Source organism: Centruroides vittatus, unplaced genomic scaffold, assembly GCF_030686945.1.
Source record: "Centruroides vittatus isolate TY-2023 unplaced genomic scaffold, ASM3068694v2 contig_461, whole genome shotgun sequence".
NCBI lineage: Eukaryota > Metazoa > Arthropoda > Arachnida > Scorpiones > Buthidae > Centruroides > Centruroides vittatus.
The window spans coordinates 873,104-897,289 of NW_027122257.1; the positions used below are offsets into that span (position 1 = coordinate 873,104).

Consider the following 24,186-nt stretch of genomic DNA (forward strand, 5'->3'; position numbering starts at 1 on the left):
TGTGGAGAACCCACTCAGCACAGATTCTCCGGAACTTCAGATGCTCTGTCAAGATGGCGTAAGTGGTACCGTGACTAATGCCCAACATGAGCTGAATGTCTTCCACCGACCTTCGTCAGTCAGTTCTGACGGCAGCATCCATCGCAGCAATGACAGAAGGGGTAATGACACGATGAGCCTGTCCTGGCTGACTGTTGTCTTTCAATGACACCTGACCTTCTCAAAATCATGTATTCCACTAAAACACATGCGCATGTGTGACATACTGTGTTCGCCATACATAGCAGACATTCGGGCATGAATTTCACTTCCTGACACTCCTTCTGCAGTCAAAAAATGCACTACACCTCGCAGTTCCTCTTTCCTGACCTCCATAGTAATGTCGGATGCACACACGACTCACCGACCTTACTTCAAGCACATCTAACAGACAAATGGCACAGTGGTGAACGTTTACGCTGTTCCTTCCTGATTCCCAATAGAGGGCACTTCTATACACACACCTACCTGTGTTACCAACTTCCATGCCACACTCGTTATATAGTCTGTCTGATTTTCATTTGACTGTCCCTTATACTAATAGGTTCATTTACAATCATAAATTAAATAAGAGCATAATAAATGCTACTTCAATTATCTGAAACACCACATGGACAACATAAATGAATACATATAATAGTATATATATAAAAAAAAAACATACAAAATCTGTAGACAGTGAATAACTTATAAATTAAAATAAACTGTACAGCTCGTTTCACAAATCTTGGCCAGACTGCAAAAATATGCAGTAGCAGGGACCAGTCTACTTACTTAGCAAAGGAAGTGGATTGTTTGACTAATCTAAGGTCACTGTATATAAGTAAAAAGGATTTGAGCATTTTAAAACTTCCAGAGACCCAAGTATTGCACATTATCTGACCAAGATATGTGAAAGAATCTGTACTACGTTGTGAATATCATTTAAAAATTTTTTTCACAAATTACTCTCTTTTAATTAGAAACAATTTTAATCATCTACACAAGTCAATAGGGATAAGAACATTCATGCAAGTAATTAATATCTTATTCTTGTCAATTCATTTCATAAAACAGATACATTGAGACTGTCAAATTTTGAGAAATTACTCAGTGCATTTTTAAACACTATCAAAAATATACAAAACTTTTATATGTTAATATAATTGTTATAAATAAAGCAATTTTTAATTACCAATATATATACAAATATTTTATCATCATCTCTATGTAACATTTAGATAAGTCATGCTATCAGATTTTATGAAAAACTCTTTTATAATGAAACAACAATTCTGATAAATACTAATTAAAAATCTGATAGCAAGTTAACACTGTATTTTTGTCTTTTTATCTATTATTATTATTACTATTATTTATTCTTGAACATGGATTTGTAGTATCCAGTGCAAAGTATATCATTTCTCCTTTTAATCTACAATTTACACACTGGATTAGATTTAAAAACAATAAACACCTATCAAAGAGCCTGAATTGTAGAATTTCAATGAGAACTCTAAATGGAGATCTTCATCAAGTCCATATAAGGCAATTAAAATACACAAAAAATAAAATTTTAAAACAAAAAAAAATATATTATCTAGAAATTATTTTGTTATTTACTCTAACACAGGGAATCATAAATCATATTATAAAACTACAATTATCTGAATGCTTCAAATTAAAAGAGAACCAAATTTAAAAGATAAAAGTATTTTTAATATTGAGTATAAAATATTTTAATTATTAAATTATGACAATAAACTAATATTCAAATGGCAGATGAAACTGCATAAAAATGATATTATTACTTTGCCAATAGTGTTAACGGATGAGAAAATCTGCATCCAGAAAACACAAAGAGCAATTTTTACGACGGCAATAACGTCTCGAGTTTTATTTGAAAAACATCTACCGGCACATATAAATAATGAGGGTGTCTCGACTACATGTCTTGTGTGATCATCCAACAATACGTTAGTCTGCATATAGAATTGGAAGGTTATCTTCCGTTGCAATAAAAATAATGGAATACAAAATGCATTTACACGATATTAAAAATAATGTTATTGTTCAGTTATTTTTTACTTAGTGTTACCAAGATGAAAGAAAAAAAAAAGACCATTCTGGAATTTATCATTAAGACAATACAATCTAATTTAATATTAAAATTAAAAAGTAATCCACAGTCAAAACATTTTTGCATTTATTCTGCTCTTAATTGAAAGCGTGCTTTTGTTTTTATTATTTTAATAAATATTATATACCAAGCCATTTATTTTTATAAAATTTTCAAAGTGCACTTTGCAAAATTGTAAAACATAAACATAAATGTTGAGAGAGATCAGAAACAGCTTACATTTTAATCCATAAAAAAAGTAAACCTATTGTAGAAAATAATACTAAATTGAAAGAAATTAAATTACTTCTCATTGAATTATAATCTGTATAATTTATAATTTGTACGCAATATTAATGATCGGCAGTCGACCCAATCTCGACTTATAAACAATCCTAACGTTATCTAATTCGATTGCCACACAAACAGTTTCAAATCAAATTTGAATTTTGTAAACAAAGCAATGTCCATTTGATTTCTTCCGTATGCAAAGGGACCGATAATTTGATGATTATTTTTAAAATTAAGCTGACCTCCTGAAAGCTTAACTCTTAGACTCATATCAGAGAAATATTTTACCATTTATGATGTTTTTACCTACTTTTGGATTTAATAAACAATAAATATTAAAAGAAAAAATATTGCAAAATATTTTATCTACAATATTTTAACTATAAAATGCTATTTAAATCATCACTGATGAATTTTCTGATAGCATGCATCAGGATTTACATAACTGACTGTTATCAGATGCGTAGCTAACAAGTATTATTTTAACATGCCTTTCCATATGTTAACTTTTAAACTGATAACAGGAAAGGAACAAAATGACAAATAATGCTTAAGCCAGAATTCCACATTTAAGAACAATGCTGTTTTTAAACACAAGATAAGTTTAATGTAGGATTAAAATACTAATCACACAAAAAAATGATTTATTGCTTTCATGCTATATATATACACACATAGCTCACTTTTTATAATTTTATGAGATATGCCATTTTTCAACTGAGCTCAACTGTTTTAAAATATTATATTTCTAGATACTTTGTATTAATTTTTAATTTAATGACAGTATATTGGCATAACAGTTATTTATCAGCATCATTTTGCATAAAAAAGCAATGCAATATAGAGATATAAAACAATTTTTGAATTACTAGACCAATGTAGTGTTTATTCTTTCATTTATTTTAATTGCTTAAAACACCTGAGGTGCTCAGTTGAAAAACAGCATATCCCATAAAATTATAAAAAGTGAGTTATTAACAAATTTGGATTTGTTCATCATATATATAGCATGCGTGCAAGTACATACACATTTAATATCATTAATTATATTTAAGTAATTAATAAATATTAACTGTATTAGTAGTTAGTTTCTAAAACAAATTTATCATTTATGTTATTTGTAATAATATATTCTTTTGATAAGCAATTTCTCTTCCACTCAATATAATGAAATTAGAAAACAAACATATTTTTAGTTGTGGTTGTGGCTAGAAAAGCATATTCTTACGGCATTAAATCGGAATGTTTAGTCAATTATTTTACAAGGAGAATTGTTATTTCTTTGGCATTTCGCCTGTTTGTAAGAAATAAATAAATCTGAGCAACAATAGAGTAAAGTTTTGGCAGTTTTAAACTGTTTACAACCAAAACACAGAGTAATAGCTAACAAGGAGAATCAGGGAACAGATTAAAATTTATTTATTAATATCATATAATCTATCTGTCTAATAAAATTAAAAGCTTTTCTATAAAACATATACTCAAGTCTGGACAAAATCTCAAAATTTTCTATCCACCAACCAAAGCCGAATATAATCAGGCGAGAAATGGCTATAATACTAATATTGGGTTGTCCGGAAAGTAATTTCATTTTTTTATTACTAGAGGAATTAGATGTATTTTTACCAGCAAATTTTATTTTAAACCACATTTTCATTATATACTTTGACAGCTGACATTTTAAGGCTTATTTGTAAAAAATTTTGTTTGATTCTGTACAATTGTTTTTTTTTCCGTGACCCATCAAATATGGAAAATTGAAAGCATCATTTTCAGCATATTTTGCTTTTTTATAACTAAAAAATCAAAATGCTGTTCAAACAAGACAAAAATTGTGGTACATGTTTGGAGAAGATGTGTTGAGAGAAAGACAGTGCCAAAACTGGTTTACAAAATTGCATTCTGGCAATTTTAATATTGAAGATACACCACATTCTGGATGGCCATTTGAAGCCAATGAAAACAAAATAAAGGTGCCAATTAAAGCAATCTGCCGTATAACAACACGTGAAATCACTACGAGATCATATCTGTTAAATTGAACCGTTTATTACTACTTAAAATGAATTTGTTTCGTTTCAAAGCTCAATGGGTTCCACATGTTATTAACGTGAGATACTCTCTATGGTCGGATTTTAAATAAATTTTTTTTGAGCTTTTACCAGACAATTTAACAATTGATTCGAAAGTGTACTGCCATTGAGTAAACAAATTGAGTAATATCATCAAACAGAAAAGGCCAGAATTGATCAACAAACAAAGTGTAGTGTTTTACCATGATAATGCCAAATTTCACACAAGTTTGGTAACTCGTCAGAAACTGTTATAGCTTAGATTGTATGTGTTATCACACCAACCGTATTCGCCAGATTGGGCACACTCAGATTATTACTTGTTCCGGTCTATAAAAATTTTTTTTAACTGTAAGACATTTACTTGAAATGACAATGTCAAAAATCACTTGGATCAGTTTTTTGTAAACAACGATCAAAATTTTTATGAATGTGAAATCATGCTACTACCAGAAACAATGACAACAGGTATTTGACCAAAATGGTCAATATATAATTCAATAAAATATTTATTTATCGTAAGAATACTGCATTTATTTTTCTATGGAAAAAACGAAATTACTTTTCAAACAACCCAATAATTCAATAATATTAGTGTTATAGCCATTTCTCGCCCGATTATATTCGGGTTTGGTTGATGGATAGCTTTACATGTATCAGGTATAGTAAAGATGTTTGATTACTCAAAATTTTCATTGATTCATGAGAGTTTGACAGTCTTGGATCCTCACTATCTATCTGAATCCACTGTATGTATGAAAAGACCATTTGGAAGTTGCAAAACAATAACAATTAGAAAAATATATTGGTATGTAAGTATACAGTTTATATAACCTGAAGTATACATAGGAATCTATGCCTGTTACATCAGTTGTAATGGCTTGAACAAATCTTACATCATAACTTCTTGCATGCCTTTTGTAGAAGATGCATGAGTCTGGGATGGTAGTGACTCAACCAAACAACTTTTTACAGAAACAAAGAAAATTTAATTATCCATCAGATTTAATTCATTAACAAAGGTCATTGGTTAAACATCAACTAAAGTCTGGTAACTATTTGAACTATAAGATAGGTCATTTAGACACTTGAATATATTTATGTAGAGAGAGAGAGAGAGATGTACAGCAAAATATTCTTATAATCTATATGTCCATCCTTGGAGAATTTTATTTCTCAGCTTTGCAGTGTTCTTGACATGCAGTGAGGAGTAGGTCTCCCTTGTAACAATCACAACAGTTCAAACTTAATAGATTATCTGTTCAGTACATTAAAGTTAGTAAAAGTTTGTCACCACACCTGGTAAGATTCTTCTGAATTAATCCTCTGGTGCACAAAGTGTTTTTTCATTTGTTTTGTGGCTTCCATACCTGAGCATTGTTTAACACTTCAAAAAGTCATCCAAATTTTAATACATTTGTGAGTGTGCTGAACTCTTATTAATACTCACAAAAAATAGTCCAAATTACTCTTCTTTCTAAAACACCCTTGTTTTCTGCATTGAACAAGCAATCAATCAGACAGCAAATCCCCAATCACCTGCTTATTCATGGTTCAAGCAGGTTACTGTTTGTCACTGGTAAAAATTTCCTGTGAGGCTGTAGAGCCACTGACTGTTGATAGTTATATAAAAAAGGGAGATGCTATTCATGTCCTGAGTGACTCCTTTCCTGTGGGACTAATCAGGACCTCACATGTACAAATACTATAGGTTCTGCCAATGATTGCCTTCAGTGATCCAACCCGATTTAAACAATTCTACACTGACAATTCATGTGTACACTGGACAGGCAGAAAATGAAGGTAGAGCAAATAGAAAAAGCAGAATTTCGTTGGTGTGTGCTCCTTTGGTTGCATTAAAGTGACATGTCAGACAGAATTTAGAGAAAAGACTGTGAGTGAAAGTATTTGGAGATTTGTTTCAGTATGAATAACATCCATGAAGAATTAGTGGTAGTACGATGCCTATTATCAGAAAAGAATGCTATAAATTATATAATTCTTTATTAGTTTTGCACAAGAGAAATTAGTTGCATTCGCCATAGGATAAAAGAAATGAGTACAAATGACAGTGGTTTATGATAATGAGTGAGATGCCAGGAGGTCTCGATAGCTAGTCATCTTGATTAATAATTTTGTGAGTTTGAGACAAATGGGTATAAATGTTGCTTCCTCAAGAATGCAAGATGAATTTCCTCCCATAAAACCTGATTTCTCTGTCTGCCTGCCCGTCTAGTGTGCGCACATATGTAACTTATAATGTAAGTAGAATTTTTTCTCCATCAACTCTGTGTGTCCCATTCACCCACATGAAACAGGTAAAGTGGATAGAGAAAGCAGAGTGCTTGCTTACCTTTACAGTTATGTTACTTATAAATTAAATGTCTTTGGAAACAGGCACATAATGCTTAAAATCAAGCATTCAGATGCTATTTCCTCAGGTAGGTAGAGAAAATTAAAATTTGATGTCTCTTAGCACATTTTAATTTGAGATTTCAGATGTTTCTAGTAACATACTTGTTAGGGAAAATGAAATATACTGCATTAAAATACATGTCAATATAGTAAACTATCTGTGAACTAACAACATCATGTAAGACCACTAGAAACAAAGGGTTAAGTCAAACAAAGAAACCTGTTCTTAGTTGTGCGCCAAGCTATAAATGTGTGAACACGTGTATGTATAGTTATAGATTAGAATAAAGTTTAGTGCTAAGATAAAGGACTGTCCCATCATTGTTCTAATAATACTCAATGACCACTTTTGACTATACCATTTTGTTTTTCTGTAAGAAATTTGCTTTTACTTAAAAGATTTCACATCAATGATCCACTGAATAAATTAATCTGATGTATATTATATTAGATAAACATTAATAAAAAACATTCCAGTTAAAGTCATTAAAGTTTAATGTTCCAAGAATTAGAATCATAAACAAACTATTATTATTGTCATTAGAAAATTATACTAAATGAAAGTACAGATTACTCTTCTGTAATAGTAATTTTGCTTGTTCATCAACAAGTGTCTGTACACAACTAAATAAAATTCGATGATTTGTATAAAAATTCAATTGTATTAATATCAAACTGAAAGATATGTTGAGTACTCTCTGAAAGATAAACTGAAATGAAAAATTATTATGCATTTTAGAAATATATCCAGAGGTTGAAAAAATTACAAATAAAATTACATAAAATAAATCACCAAATATGAATAATTAATTCTATTTAAAATTTTTTTCAATATATTTTAAAATATATTTTCAATGTTTTTAATTTAGTTTCCAAAATTTTGTACTTTGAATTCATGCAATATAAATTTTAAAATACAGATTCCTTGTCAATATTTCAAGAAAATAAATTCAATCAAAATCATTCTTTTTTATCACAAATGTATTTGTTAGAAGAAAAAAAAAGCTACCCTGTGATGAAGTAAATGGTTGTGAAAATGAATATAATTTTATTTTTTTTGCACATCCACTTTTCTAATAACTTAACAGTAACAGCAGGTGCAGCTTATTAGTTTTACGATATTAGAATAAACTACATAAAAGTGCATTATATTATTATTATTATTATAATGAGAAGATTACAGAAGTATCAACAAAAGAGACATGGAATTATATTTCGTAATAAACATCATTACGACAGAGAAATATTTTAACGTAATGAGACAAATTAATTAATATTTACAATTAAAATACGTTTTCCAAATGATTGAAAAAGCATATTTCGATCTTAAATATCAAATCTAATTGGGATTTGGTAAGTTATATTAATTTATATACAGGGATAAATGACAGCAGATTTCCATAAACTGATGTATTAAAAGTTTAGAAATTTTTATTTAAATTCTTTAAAAATACATTTTGACTGGCATACAACTGGTTATCTTCACTGATAAAGAGAACAACAAAGAGTATCAAAGACCAACGGGATGTGTGTGTCAAAAAAAAATTGACATATTTGTCAGTTTTCTTTGACACACACCCTGATAGAAATGCATTCATAGAGTCAGAATATTTCCAACTTTTCACGATAGTTCATATATTAGTTAATTTGCTAAACTATTATTAGTTATTTCTTTACCTGAATTAGCATTTAAAACTGTTTATGATAAAGTTTCTCTTATAAACATTCTTGCTTCTTAAATAATATTAAAATTTAAATCCTTTATTAAACCCCAAATTATTTTCATAGTTGCCATGGTTTAATATTTTAAAAGACATCAACAGCATTATTAACATTTAATAATGATTAATAAAACTTAATATATTACATTCAATGTTGAAAGATTAACAGTTATATAATTTAACATTGAATCACTCATAAACTAACTTAACAAAAGTGTTCCTGTGTTATCAAGATATTAATAATTATTAATAAGATTATTATTAGCTTAATTTCAGTATATTATAATTTAAATCATCTAATTTCTCCTCAAAACTTTACACAAATTTCCACAGAAAATTAACATCTTAATAATAATAATTAAATAAAACATCGTATTTTTAACAATTTAACAAGAGAATGAGCCGAGAGAAAATATCATTTACAAATTTAATTTATTATAAGGTGTCCAAAAGGTTATTGTGCAGTGAAAACTTTGTAATGACATTAAAGCTATACTTACAGCATTGCATACGAGACCTGCAATTCTGTATGATCAATTAGTACCGAATGGACAATTTATAGGTCTCGTATGCAATACAATATGTATAACTTTAATGTCATTACAAAATCTCACTGCACAGAAGCACCCTATACTAAATAAATTGTCACTATTTTATACAGAAAACACATATAAGCAAGTTTCATGGACGGTATAATCTTATGATCAAATAATAATAATCATAAATACAGACTAACATATTTACTGCCATTCACTTAAATTTTTCATGAAAGAATTTTTGTTTCTTTCTTTTAATTTATTATTACATATAAACAATTCCATATAATTTTTGAGTTTAGAGGCACTTTAGATTTGTGAGTACATACAGCAGATTTAAAATATTATACTTAGAACTAATGATGCATAAAACAGGCTTACAATGTTTTAACTAGATCATTTATAAAATCAATAGAAATATTCTAAAATAAAAGTAAATATTCTTTTAGTATAATTTATGGTATAATTTAAATCATAAATTTGAAGTTTAGGTGATGAATTGAAAAGTTGTTTTTAAAATGGCAGAAATACAAGATCTTCCAAAAGAAATGCTACCACTTTAAATTATTGTAATTAGGTTAATTATTAACCAAGAATGTTGTATTGTACATTAAAACATTAGAAAACTGTCATAGTTTCACATTTGTCCATTACAATTACTCAATGCATACACCTCGTATCACACGACAGCAATCAGACCAATACTCAAATTCTTCCTTGCTTGCTAGAGCATATTTGTTGTCATTCCCTCCATGGCATCCACAATTCTGCCTCTCTTACAGATTACTCCCATTGAAAATCACAGTATGATGAGTGATTTTTACTTTAAAAACTCCTTTTCTGTTGTGGAGTTGCTATATTTTATAGACTTTCCAAGACATTTGAATGATGACAAGAGACAAAATTCGAACGGTTACTCTACCAATAGGTGTACATTGCAGTCATCTTGAATTTTGGTAATTTAAAAACGTAGTATTCAGGAAGACCCTGTATATTAATATCTCATATAAATGTCAGCCGTAGTATAAATTAATGAAAATAGAAAAACTCAAACAAAACACAAAATAAGATGTATGTCATTTACTACATATTTAAAAATTACAAAGGTCTTTCACAAATACTAATGAATAATAATGACTAACAGACCTCTCAAGTTCAATGATACAACAAATGCACTGTGCATCCAATGCAATATCCTACTTGCATGTCGAACGTGCTGTCTGCTACAGTTAATGTGTTAAGCATTTATATGTAAATTAAATAATAAACAGTTCACTCAAGATAAATTCACATTTTTAAATAAAGCACAAAATAGTTAATCCGAAAACAATTGTAAATAAAACTAATTTACTACCAAACTTTATTTATATTGATTAAAATCAAATATTTTCTTGTTAATCAAGTCTGAACTTTTTAAAATCATTCCCCTTCTTCACAAATATAAGTCAATTGTTCTAATTTTTCCACCTAACTATTATTATTCTAATTATTTCCTGTTGGAAATGTGTGCAAAAAAAGCATCTTTTGTTAATGGAAATAATTAATAAGATCTCATGTACATTTTCTTGATTCAACAAAGTATAGAACTGTAGAAGAACTAGAAACAGATTATCCTTCACACTATGTCTAAAGATTAGATTTAAATGTCTCTGTAAAAGTGGTTCCAGTAATATAGCAATAATTTTGAGCGATTGGTGAAGTGTGAGAAAGATTATTCATTTATTACCATAATTCATGATGAAGAGTATCCTCTCTTAACCTTAGTAGGTATATTATATTTTTATATATGTGAATGGGTACAAAAATTAGAGCCGTATTCCACCAGTTTAATAAGTTACAATATTAATAATCAAAAATTAAAAAAAAAGCAAAAATAAATATAGAGAGTGAAAAACCATTGAACAATTTTATTCCTGTCTTTTCTATATTTGTGAAAATTCATCAAAAAATCCTGTCCAATGTTAACAGTGAAATGCTATAGGACAGGGATGGCAAATCTTTTTGAGCCACATGCCATAGTTTTTAGCTTGCCAATCATACTTAGTTTTAAAGATGTTTATGCATGCCAAAATTTTGGATTTCAAATAATGATATTTAGAGAAATTAAATGAATATGCTTTAATTAGAATAAATGTAAAAAAGCTAATTGAAAAAGACAGATGATAAATCAAAACCATATGATTTGTTGCATTCCAGATGATTTCTCCTTATGTGCCACTTTGGGCACACATGCCATAGGTTCGCCACTCCAGCTATAAGGTATTCAGTCAGAAAACTTTCTTGCTATTGGAACACCTAAAGTCAACTACTTATTGAAAATTCAGCCAGACTAAATTCTGTGCAAATAACCTAAATTTTGCATCCTCTCAACCTTTCTCACAGAAGAGCTTGTTTGAACTAGTGTGCACATTATTATTCTTGAACAGGCCAAAATGACCTGTTCTGTGTTTGGTTTACAAACTAATTCTTGACATATTTTCATTTAGAGAAATCAAATGGTCTTACAATTATTCATCTGCATCTTTCACAATAATTGTGTGTCAGTCTGGGATAGCAGCATGTTGAATGAAAGCAAATATTACTTAATATATTTGCAGGCAAAACTGACTATTTCACACTTGTGACAAGATACTTAATCCATGCGTAAGACTTTCTCTGTGATGATGTTGAGCCCAAGTTTTGTTTTGTGGATCATAACTGTCCATTCTTATGGAGCTCAGCATATTAACAATTACTTTGAAAGTCAGCTGGATCTCTAGATTCAAAGAGCCACTTGAGTTGTTTCAGTGAAACCCATTATAAATTTCCTTCCAGACATTACTTTAAATTCAAAGTTTTACCTTCATATAGAAACAGTATTGTTTGTAATTGAAATGAGTTACTCATCATTTTGGAGTTGTGGGCAATGAGAAATGATCATATTCATTTATTAATCAATTACTCTGTCAATATTGTCATCAAAATTTAGTACACATTATCAAACATAATTTATCAAAACAGTTTTACTGTTGTATTTAACTATACTGCAGTGTTTATTGCAATTGTATGTACAGTACATACAGCTAATTTCAATAAATATTAAATTTATCCCATTATTTTAAAAAATAACTTTTGGACTTTAATTCATATGTCAAGAAGTGCAAGTGTGGATGTGAGCTTGACAGAGAGATGAGTGTTTGTGTTTGTTTGTATGCATTTGTGACTGAGTGTGTAACTTATAATTTTGAAAAATGTTAATAAAATTACAGTTTGTAATGTTAGATTTAATAGTTTCTAATTAAAAAAATTCTAATATAAAAATATTTAAATATCAACTTCCCAGAACCCAATGTATGGATACTAAGCCAAACGATCATCATTAATTAATTAATAGCCCAATTACGACAATCGTTTGGCTTAATAAAAATATCTTGTATTAAAGTTATTGAATAAGATCTTATCACAAATATTTGGAAAATTACTAAAGATTTCAGTGCTGATAAGCATTTTTTTAGTTTATCAACTTGTTTTAATATATCATGCTATAGTTAAACTAAGAAAAAAAAAGATAAACACAATCTAAACAAAGTAACAAAGTTCATTCAGACTTTCCAAAAATAAGTTTCCTCAAAAAACATTCTCTTTTTCTATTTAAGAAGTGATTGATTTTATATACAAATAATACTTCAATCTATCCAAAATCTGACCTGTTTAAACAAATGGATTATTATAATCATCACCTTAAGATAACTGTCTTAAAAAGCATATTTTGTCAGCTTACGAACTTATTTACAAACCAATCTATTATAATATATAATAAGTATTAACTTGAAAAGAAAATCCTTGTAAATTGTGAATACAGATTCACAGTTTACAAGAATTTAGACTTTTAATCACTTTAAACTGTTACTTGTCACATATAATTTGATAAAATTTAGTAAGTTACAAAATAAGTTATATATATACGGTTGCAAATAAAACTTACCGAAGTTAAAGTATGACCAGAAGCAGCGCATGAGATAATAAAACTTCAGTCATCTCTGTTATGGAGTTTAATCGAGAACTATAAAAAGGTAAATAAAAATTTATTAATAGCAAGGAATTAGTTTTTGAAATATATAAATTGTTCTTAAGTACAAGTAAATTTTAAGAATTTTTTCTAGACAAATCTATCTTTACAACTCAGTAAAATAATTTAATCAATCATGAATACCATCTACAACTAAAATAAAACATAAAATATTTTTATTTTCATTCATTAGTCAAAACAATTACCAGACTACTGAAAAGAATCAATTGTTATTGGTGTATTTTAATTATTTAGGCTGCTTAGACAAAAACAGATTTTGTTGATACTAAGATACAAGTTTGCAACCTTCAGACAGGGTAACATTGGTCTAAATTGGTATTGTCAAGTACCAATTCACAGAAAAAAAAACTGTAGAAAACTTGAAAATAATAGTAAAAACAGCAGATGTCTTTAGAATTTTATTATTATTTAAATAAAATATTTTATTAAATAGTATTGGGCAATGATCACAAATTTCATAACATGATAATGACGATAAAAATTTTCATACATATGCAGTGTATTAAAGTTCAGTTTACACTGTCGTATGCATCACTACAGACAAACAAAACACTGTCCACATCATGTTACGTGACACAAACCATTCATATGCCAATATGAAACTAGCACATTACGTCAAATCTGAAGAAAAGTGACCAAAAATATCAATTCTAGAGAAAAAAATTTGGGAAAAGCTAGTCTAAACTTAGAAAGATGTATAGTCAACCCTTTACTTGGAGATTCATGAATGTAATCAGTTTGGTACTTGTCTACTGTTAACAATAACCAAATGACAATATTAAGCAAGTTAAGTAATTAAGACTACAATTAGCAGAAATTTATAAACCCTGTTATAAAAAGTACATAATAAATGTTTATAATTATTTCAATAATTAATAGTAATTCATTCATAATTGTTTGCCTGTTGTTTTCTAGAAGCACTGATATAATTGAAGTAAATGTCAACAATTTAAACTATCCTAACTGCAAGTAAATAGTGATTAAAACAGTTAACTACCTCTTTATGAGTTTCTACTCTATACAATATATCAACAAGAAAAATAACCCTAAATACGTTTAATTCTGTTAAAATTGATAACAATTGTGCATCATCAGCCACGTATTGAGGCTTTTTATGATAGTTACCCAAAGATAATGGTAATTAAATTTATTTTAATCAGAATTCAGTTACAGTTTAATAAGTGTATTTAACTTACATTTTGGAGACATGCTAATTCTGATATTTGTTATTACAATAATTATATTCTATTGATGCTTGAACACAAACAAGCATTTATACATTCAAATAAACTGAAGTGCCAAAAAATTAGGAGCACTTACATAATAACTTGTGGCTCCTTGAGTAGAATAACTGTGGTTATGTGACGTGACAGACTCTACATGATGTCTGAGTTGTTGCACAGGTATTTCAATCTAGACATGTTCAATGGTTCTGCATAATTCAGTTGCATTTGCTGGATAATTCTGAAAGGCATTAAGTAACATTCGCACATTATCCCATAAGTGCTCTATGGGGTTTGAGTCTGGTGACTGAGGTGGCCAAGGGAGTAGTTGAAAAATCTGTCAAGTGTTCTTAAACCACTGTTATTCTGCCTGTGTCCTGTGAGGAGTAGCATTAACCTGCTGATACAAACCATTACCATCAGGAAACATAGCAAGCATAAACAAGTGCAAAACATCTGTTGCAAGATTAGAATACATTGCAACTGTCAAAGTTGATTGCAGTCTTACCATTACTCCCTGTTCATGCTAATAAAACATACTCCAAACCAGGACAGAGCTGCCACCAGCTTGAACAGTACCTTGCTGATACAATGGATTCATGGCTTCATGTGCTTGTTGCCACACATGAACATAACTATCAGCTCAAAAGAGTTGTAAATGAGATTCATCTGACCACATAACACTGCATTAACTTTAAATTAATAATTAAAATTTAATATTTACTAATTTCTATTCAATCAGAGCGCCACTGAAAATCATCCCACGTGCCACATTTGGCACGCATGCTATAGGTTGCCGATCCCTAGTTTATTATATGTTAAAGAACCATCCCTTAACACTGACTTACTAATCCAGTGTCCAATTTTGATGTTCTTTGGCCCAGGTGAGGCTCATTGCCCGATGTCTGGGTGTTAGTAGTGATACCAGAGTGGGTTGATGACTACCAAACCCCAAGGAATGCAGGGTATGTTGTACAGTGTGTTGACTAATGAGTTCAGCAGCACCTCTGTCAAAGTCTGATGTGCCAAGTTATCCTTCACTGCATGTTTACTAACCTGGTTAGCCAACGGCAGTGACGTCCTTGCATCAGCCATAGGTGCTTCAGTGCGCACGCGTTGCTGGTATTTATCTGGAATTTAAGTATTCCTGGTGAGCCCTTGAAACTTTGCATGAGAAAATCTAAAAGCATTGGCCACCTCCCTGATAGTGTGACCCATTCTTCTTATTCTAACAATCTGTCCACGATCAAATAGCAATAAATCTTTTATATGGCCCACTGCTACTCTAACCAAGCTCACACATAACCAATAAGTATCATATCTATAGTATCAAATGCAAATGTTCCAGCTCAAAGCATTTCTCTGTGGGCAGAAGGTAACAACATTGCATGTGCTACTGACTCTAATTTTTTGCAACTATAGTTTATTACAGGGGTCGGCAACCCCTCAGCAATGTTGCGCCTAACCTAAGTTATAGTGTTATTCTGGGTGCCAACATGATTACCAATTTTGTTACATATAGTATCAAAATTGGTCCAGTATAATGGACTTCAAAAATTAATAATTAAAATTTAATATTTATTAATTTCTATTCAATCAGAGTGCCACTGAAAATCATCCCACATGCCACGTTTGGCACGCATGCTATAGGTTGCCGATCCCTAGTTTATTATATATTAAAGAACCATCCCTTAACACTGACTTACTAATCTGAAATTTTCTGGGATATTGTATACCTAGTACCAACAGTGGACTGACATTGAACTGTATTTTTGAACTCCATTCTCTTCATTTATTGTTATTTAATTTCACAACAATACCTGACTTCAAAGGATTCGAACAAGAAACACTGGTCTATGAACATTCTAAAGCGTATAAAGTTTAACTCGATTTCCATTTATTTTTAAAATTAGATATTTCCTAAATTACATTTAAAATTTATCCAAACTAAAGATATATAATTTTATTTGTTTATTTTCCAGAAAAAATAAATATATATAAAAGTTTGATTGATTAGAATGAAGATAAAATCTATATTTTTAAACATAGGAAGTAGATAAAACAAAGTATTTTCAAAAAATTCATGAAAGACAAGAATCTTAAAGTGCTTCCTGTTCGTGAAGTAGAAAATGAAGATTTTGATAAATAATGTACTTAAACTGCTTTTAGATTAGACATTTCTTAAATAAATAAACTATGTAAAGAAATGCACAGGTTATTAGAGATTATAATTATTTTATTGAATCATATTAAATTTGGCAAATATATGAACTGCACAATATAATTCTAGATATAAAATTACAAACTAGTATCAGACATAAAATGTTAAAATTTTAGTAAATGTAATTAAAGTACTGTTCTCAATTATGTCAAGTATGTAGATACAAGTACGTAAAAGCTTTTTAAATGTATTAAATATCATCCAAAGAGGCTTGTTGTCTTGAAACAGTATAATTTCTTTGAAATATGTCTCAAATATGCAATTAGTTTGATATATTTCATAAAAAGGCCAAATGTCAAAGGTTAACTTGTAGAAAAACTTAATGCTTGTAGCTACTTCTTGTATACTTGAAAACACTTTATATGAATAAAGGTGAAAGTACTCACACAAAATACATTTACTTTGTGTGAATACTTGTCTTATTGAGATTTTATCAGCTGCAATGACCATCATGTTGCTAAAACATGCATTTTTTGTAAATATGTTTTATAAAAACAATGGCAATGCTGCAGTTGAACTTCAGGAAATTTGCTATTATAAGAATTTATGCCAAAAACCATAACTCAACAAGCTCTCAAGAAAATGATAACTTGATTTGAGAAAACTACATTTGGGAGTTTTATCCACACAGGACACAAACCTATCACTTTATAAGTTATTGAAGATGTTACCATATCAATTGAACAATCAATGAATAATATTGCTGGTTCCAGTAGTGAGTGACATTCACAGCAGTTGGGTGTATTTCGCTGGCAGAGTGTAGAAGGGAGTGAGAAAGTTGGTGCATTGTTATCTGTCAGATTGAACAACTGACAGTTACTTGCTGCCAATAGAGAAACCCAATTGACCTTCCTTACCAAAATGGAAGTGAATGTGTTGTGGCCATAGATGATCCTGTGGAGTGATGAGGCACATTTTCATTTGGGTAGTACTTACAGTAAACATCTGTAATTATTGCAATTGGGTCAGAGAAAACACTCATATTTTCCAGTGGATTTCACCACACTATCTAAAGTTACAGTTTAGTCTAATAGAGATTCACAGCCACAATTATTCTTGAACCATTCTTCTTCAAAGAAGCCAGCTCCAATGGCCCTGTAACATGCTGAGATACTGAGAGACACTCAACATTTTTGTTGTACCCCAACTACAACAGTGAAAATGCCTTGAGTTACTTTCATGCCAGATGGAGTGCCTTTGTATATCAGATGCTGCATACAGCAGCATCTGATAAATGAAGGCTGCAGTATTTTACCAATAACAGAGTAATTAGTTATACGTTTCCTACTTCCTAGAAACCTCCAGATCTTAATCCATGTGTTGTTTGGTCGTGGATTCTGTAAGGCAGTCTTGAAAGACAGTATCACATTGCATATGAGAAACATCACAGAGGATCAATTACAATTAACTGTGAACACATCGCTCATCATTTTCAGTTTTTACACCTTTGGAATAGAGACCACATTGAGCAGTATTCTCTGAATAGCTAAGATCTCTTTATAGCATTCATGTCTTATATGAATATGTTTGTTGCTTACAGCACCAAAAATGCCATGGTGGTAAATTGTAGTACTAAGTTCTTTTATGGAAAATGTCTTTCGCATGTCCCAAAATCTCAACTTATCAAATTTTATTGAATTTGGACTGCTGTATCTCTCTCCAGACAATGTTAAATAGCAGTACTTTAATTATGATCATCTGGTATGTTACATATTTTTGCACATTATTAATGCTAAATTGAATTAAAAATATCCTAAATAACTCTGAGCACAAGATAAAATTTTTAACATGAAGGTGGCACTTGCTTCTTTCTCATTTTATTGAGAGTAAGAACACACTATATATATAATGTAATATATATAGATACACATTTTCACTGAAACAGAATTTATCTAATACGATATATTTTATAGTGTAATTGATTTAGAAATAAAATAAAATCAATTTAACTAATAAACAAAATACTTGTAAGTTAAATTAAGAAATAATTTAACTTATCTAACCAGGCACTTGCATAGATCCAGTACTAGTTTGTATTGAATTGTCAATTGTCAACAATAAAAATTACTGCATAAAATGAAAGAAAATTTATCAAAAAGAAAACTTTTATTCAATGAAATTTAGACAATTCACAGATTTTTATAAAAAATAATCTAATTAAGGTTTTCTTTAATTTTTAATATCAATTTAAGAACTTTTGTCTATTGTTTGACTCCTCTATTATGCATAAAGAATGGACACTAATGGAATAATAATGTTACACAAGTATAAAGCGACATGTGAAACAAGAAGGCATATTCAAAGCCCACAATTAAAATAAAAATAAGTTTTAAGAAAAACAAATAAAAATGCTTTCAACAATCTGTATGCATCAAATAGCAATAGAACCATTACACAACATTGAAGTCTTTCATATTTTTAATACATAGAGAATAAGAAAAGCATTTACATTAGTGCATAGCATAAAAATTCTCAATGAGCACAAATTAATAAATATAATTTCAACATTGCTAAATGATATCCTTCAAACTAACTAAAAGTTTAAAACTATCGTTTGTATATAAATGATCACAGTATCAGTCAGTTCCTTAAACATTTAATTATTTATAAAAAAAATTATGTATACAATCATGGCTTAAACCGAATTAAAAACATTATAGAATACTATAATGAAATCTCTTACATTTAAGAATCTGCCAATTCTATTTCATTTCACTTATCCAAATTGAACAATACATCATTTAATTAAATCATATATTAATCAATTAATAATTTATTATTGTTCTTTTCTTTATTTGATTGCACCAAAATTGTTTTTAATTCTAATTTAACCAGTTTTTAAGCGGCAGTATTGTTTTTAATGTATCTTAATTAATTTTACACTTAAAATATTAAATTTCAAAACAGTTTTATATATTTGGCAATAGTTGAAAACAGAATATTTCTTAATTACTACATTATTTTCATAGTAACAATTTTATAAAGTCATTAATTCTAATAAATTATACTTCCTCTTAACAATATGAATAAAAATACGAATTTAAAATAGTAAATAAATTATTTAAAAAATTATAACAATCGAATTGATAATTATATAAGACATTAAACAATAAACGGAAGAATTAAGCTGCAAAAAATAACCATTCAAATTGTTAAACAAAGATCAATAAAGCCATTGTCTGGATTAATACAATGAGAAGTAACGTAACAACCTTCTTAAGATGAAAGTAACAAAATAATTAGGAAATCCTGCATAACTAACTGTAGCTAGAGATATAGAATTATTCTTAATACTTCAAAAATATCATAATTTTATAAAAACAACCATTAATTTTCTAGATTAATTACTACTTTTTTCAATATAAAATAATGTAAACATATAATATTTAATGTAATTAAATACAGAAAATTTAATTTATTTTCTGTGTAAACTTCCATTAGTAAGATACATAAATTATGCTAACTGCTGAATCTGTCACGTAACAAAATAAAAGTGCAATGTCTTAAACACTAATTTTAGATATTCTAAATGTATAAAAAGGCAGACAAGACGTCCTATTTTTACTCAAGCATCTATTAAGTACTCCAACAAGCGCTACTAATCTAAATAAACGGTTCGTCTTGTGACTCCCCGATAACGCAAACACCAAAAGAATAGCTACACGTAAACGAATGTACATAATACGAATAAAAAAAGTGAAGGAATTTATCATTGACACATTATCTTTTTAAGCTATGTAAACACAAATTTTTAAGGCTCCCATATTTAAATAATGTAAAAATAGACAGAGGTAACCTCCGCAATACAAATACAGCCGTCCATTTTGGTTATCTAAAGGGGGGATTAAATTTGGGAGGGGCGCCCCCAAACCCATCAATCCAGAAGCAAAATTTTACCCTTTGTGAATTATAAAAAACATAAAAGTAACTTGTGACGGGAAAATATACATGTTTTAAGTTAATCAACGATCCAATAAGCTATAATAACAAAGCCAATATATATTTCGATGCCTTTTAACGTAAATAATGGCTTATTAACAGAATTCCTCACATGAAATTTGTGGAGATGTATGTGAAGACTTGTCACCATTACTAGGAACATCACAATGATACTTTGGTGCTTATAATCAACAACACAACCGGGTATACTTAATAAACGAGGCAAACTAAACCGATTTTGAGCACAAAAAAGTTACAAGAAACAGTTTTGACAGTGTTAAACAGGCTAATTCTGACAGTTAGCCTGTTTAACACATCAAAAACATTGGTCTTCTCATAATTTTGTTTGCCTTGTCTACTTTGATACTTAGTAAGCTACTTTTATTACCGGTACACTTTTCAGTTGCTAAGGCCTCTTCCGCCGTACAAATACGTAAACAAACAATTATACTTTAATAAGCCAAATTGGTTTATAAACTACCATCACAATTACAACTGCATACAATTGCAGCAGATGTGTTACTGCTGCAATTGTATGTAAAGGCTGCAGAAGTAAATAATGGCTTAGTAAATTCATAACTGAGTTATTTACAGTGCAAACCTTCAAAGCCCATGTAGAAAACTGAAAATAACTCTTCTCCAGTTTCAGTGCTGCTTCTACACAGATTTTCACGCAAAAACACGCCAGTTCTGTTACGTAAACTTGGAATTAAGTGTTTATCCCTGCACGAGCTACAACACTGGGTAACTGTTTACTTGAGTCAAAGGCCAAGATCCGTTAATTACTTAACAAAAACTGTAACTTCCGTACGTTTTGTCACGTTTAAATCGATCGACACATGAACATTCGACTTACCTTTCTAATATTAACACATAAATTTTTAAGAAAATAATAAACTTTGAAGAAAACTTTGAATTATTATCGAAGAAATGAATCCATTTAAACGGAAGTAAACTCCACGAAAGAGTAGCTTTCGCTTTTCGCCGCTTGGGGCAGCGTCGTCGGTGTAGTCGACTTTCCATTTTATAATTTTTAAATATTAAAAATAAAATTGTTGTTGTTCAATTTATTGTTGGATAAACCAAAATTATGTAAAATTTGTAATAAACGTTTGAGGGAATCGGAAGAAAACCCCGGACAATGTCCTTTTAAATTTCTACCGGATAAAGGACAAATTCAAAAACTTATCTTCGGCTGTTCTTATTCTGAAGTTTCGGGAATTATTTTCGGTTTCGATGTCGTCGAGTTACCTTTTAAAGTGAACATACTCTTGATTATCCGAAAAATTTCTTCCTTGAGAATTATCTATTATCAGACGTTTTCACCATCCGAACATACCAGTCGATTAATTTATGTCTTTTTCCGACAATAATGCGAAATTAAATGTTTTCTAATACAAAATATTTTTATACCAAATATTCAATGAATAGAAAAGTAACAACTGGAGTAAACAAAAAGGGCGATAGCTCAGAGAAATTAATAAAAATACAACTTCTTTTTGTAGCTTATGCTTGTTCCGAAATTCTCAACCCTGCATCCTGTGATCCTCAACCTTCTGATATATGGAGTATGAGTGTCATTTTATGTTATGGTCTTCGGTTGTATATCGTTCGACGAATCTGATATCAGAATTTTCTTGGATCAAATGAACAAGAGCGTAAAGTTTCCAGAATTGAAGAATGTATCTGCAGATTGCAAAACTCTTGTACAGAATATTCTGACCTGAAGATTTTAAAGTAAAAATTAAGGAAATCGAGAATAGTGTTTGACGTAGGCCTAATTCAAAATGGAGTTCGAAATGGAACGAAGAGTCGTTTCGTGCGGAAAAGTGCTACGAAGAGTAATACAATGGTATAGGAGTACGTCATTATCATTCCGGATTAAGTAAATAATTTTTAGGAATTTAATCCATTGATACAGAATCGTAATTCTGTTGTTTTCAGTCTCCCTCTCATATACACGTAATGATTCCGGAAACAAATTCGAAAAATACCTCCAGCAATGTCATCGAAAGTGTTTGAGAAATAAATTTAGATCTATATACACAAACTGAAGAAAATAACAAGAAATAAAAAAAATTTTAAATGTATGATATTAATTAATCTGTGCACTTTTTAAGTAGCAACTACGTATGCGAACTAAGGGGATAGTCAATTTCATACGAAACAGACTGTACCATTGGTTTGCACACTTACTTGGACGTGCTCTGCTACATAAAAAGTAAGTAACGTCTTGTTTAGCCTTTAAATATCTATACTTACTTAGTTAATTCTTAGGAAGCTTTAGTAATCTTCATTTTAAGGCCGGATGGCCGAGCGGTAAAGGTGGCAGCCTACCGCTCTGGGGGACCCGGGATCGAATCCGAACGGGTCGAATAATCCCCAGGAATTTTTCGGGGGGTCGTCCGTTCGGATATGTCGGGCCCCGTCCCTCACCACCCGGTCGCCCCATTGTGGGCCTGGCCGAACCCATAATGGGCCTACTAAAAAGAGGCCCTCTTAGTGCCCACAGGGCGGAAAGAGTTAAAAAAAAAAAAAAAATCTTCATTTTAGTAGCTTTTGTTATTAAATAAAAATGAATAGTAAAATATGTTATTTAAGATATTATCGATACGTACGAACGTTGCATTTTTTTGCAAATAGTTCTTGAGAAGTAGAGCGTAACAGAGAGACAGTTCAAATATCGTTCACAGTAGACATTCTTCGTTTAAATCATAAATAATATATTTAAAATTGGAAAATGATGTTTGTCATTACACAATCTTATAATTTAAAATGAAACTAGAAAATTTTATATTTTTAAAGTAACACAAAAATTATTCTCTGGTTATGTACTGTACAGTACTTCTTATTGACTTAAATATAGAAAAACGATTTAAATCGACCTCTAATGCAAATCTCAGAATTGAAACATCTATTCTTTTATCAAATTCGGTTTTCAAGGTGAATGATCCCATCTGGAGAATTCGATCTTCATGAAGATACAATGAAGCTTTATAAACGTTTTTAAATAAATATAAACTCTATATAAATTTTGTGAAGTCAACATCTCTAATTGAGGTGAAAGTTGAAAAAAAACTTGAATAATATCAAGTATTATGGAAGAATTTCAATAATAGTTTGACTGCTATTAATATAAAGTCGAGTTGAACGATAGGTCAGAGCAGGCATTGTGATGTGTACACGTTTTCACATGGTTCTGGAGTGACAGGAGAAAACTTGGTAGAAGAAAAAAGCTAGGAAAAAAAAAAATGCAAATAAGTATGCAAAGCGTTAGATCCCTGCTCTTTGTGTATCTAAGCACGTCACTGTAAAGAGATTAAGAAGTATTCTGTCGAGACATTCTTAATCTCTTTCGCACGACTTTCTCGGTTTGTGACATTTATGATCCTCTCTAAATTTCTCATTATTAGGTAAGTCCATACGTTAATGAATTATTAAAACAATGTAAATCAGCTGTAGGAAGATTAGTATTTGTATGTAAATTGAGTTTTCATTTCCTATAAGAAATTATATATAAGTAAGGAAAATTCTACCATTTTGACAATCCGCTACTTCAGAA

At 29.8% G+C, this 24,186-nt stretch overlaps 1 protein-coding gene across 4 annotated transcripts in view; it reads right to left on the reverse strand.

The window, feature by feature from the left end:
• The window catches only part of mri (mrityu), an 80,703-nt gene extending 59,088 nt beyond the window's left edge, over positions 1–21,615 (reverse strand). For 3 of the 4 annotated variants that reach the window (XM_067273118.1, XM_067273113.1, XM_067273112.1), the window contains exons 1-2: positions 21,481–21,615; positions 13,137–13,214 (exon numbers count right to left, since the gene is read on the reverse strand). In XM_067273118.1, coding sequence (XP_067129219.1) covers positions 13,137–13,167 — 31 coding nt within the window. In that variant the 5' untranslated portion in view covers positions 13,168–13,214; positions 21,481–21,615. Of the gene's footprint in view, positions 1–13,136; positions 13,215–21,480 lie in introns of those variants that run through there. The other variant, XM_067273115.1, reaches the window with a different exon arrangement.
• Positions 21,616–24,186: the final 2,571 nt, after the last annotated feature.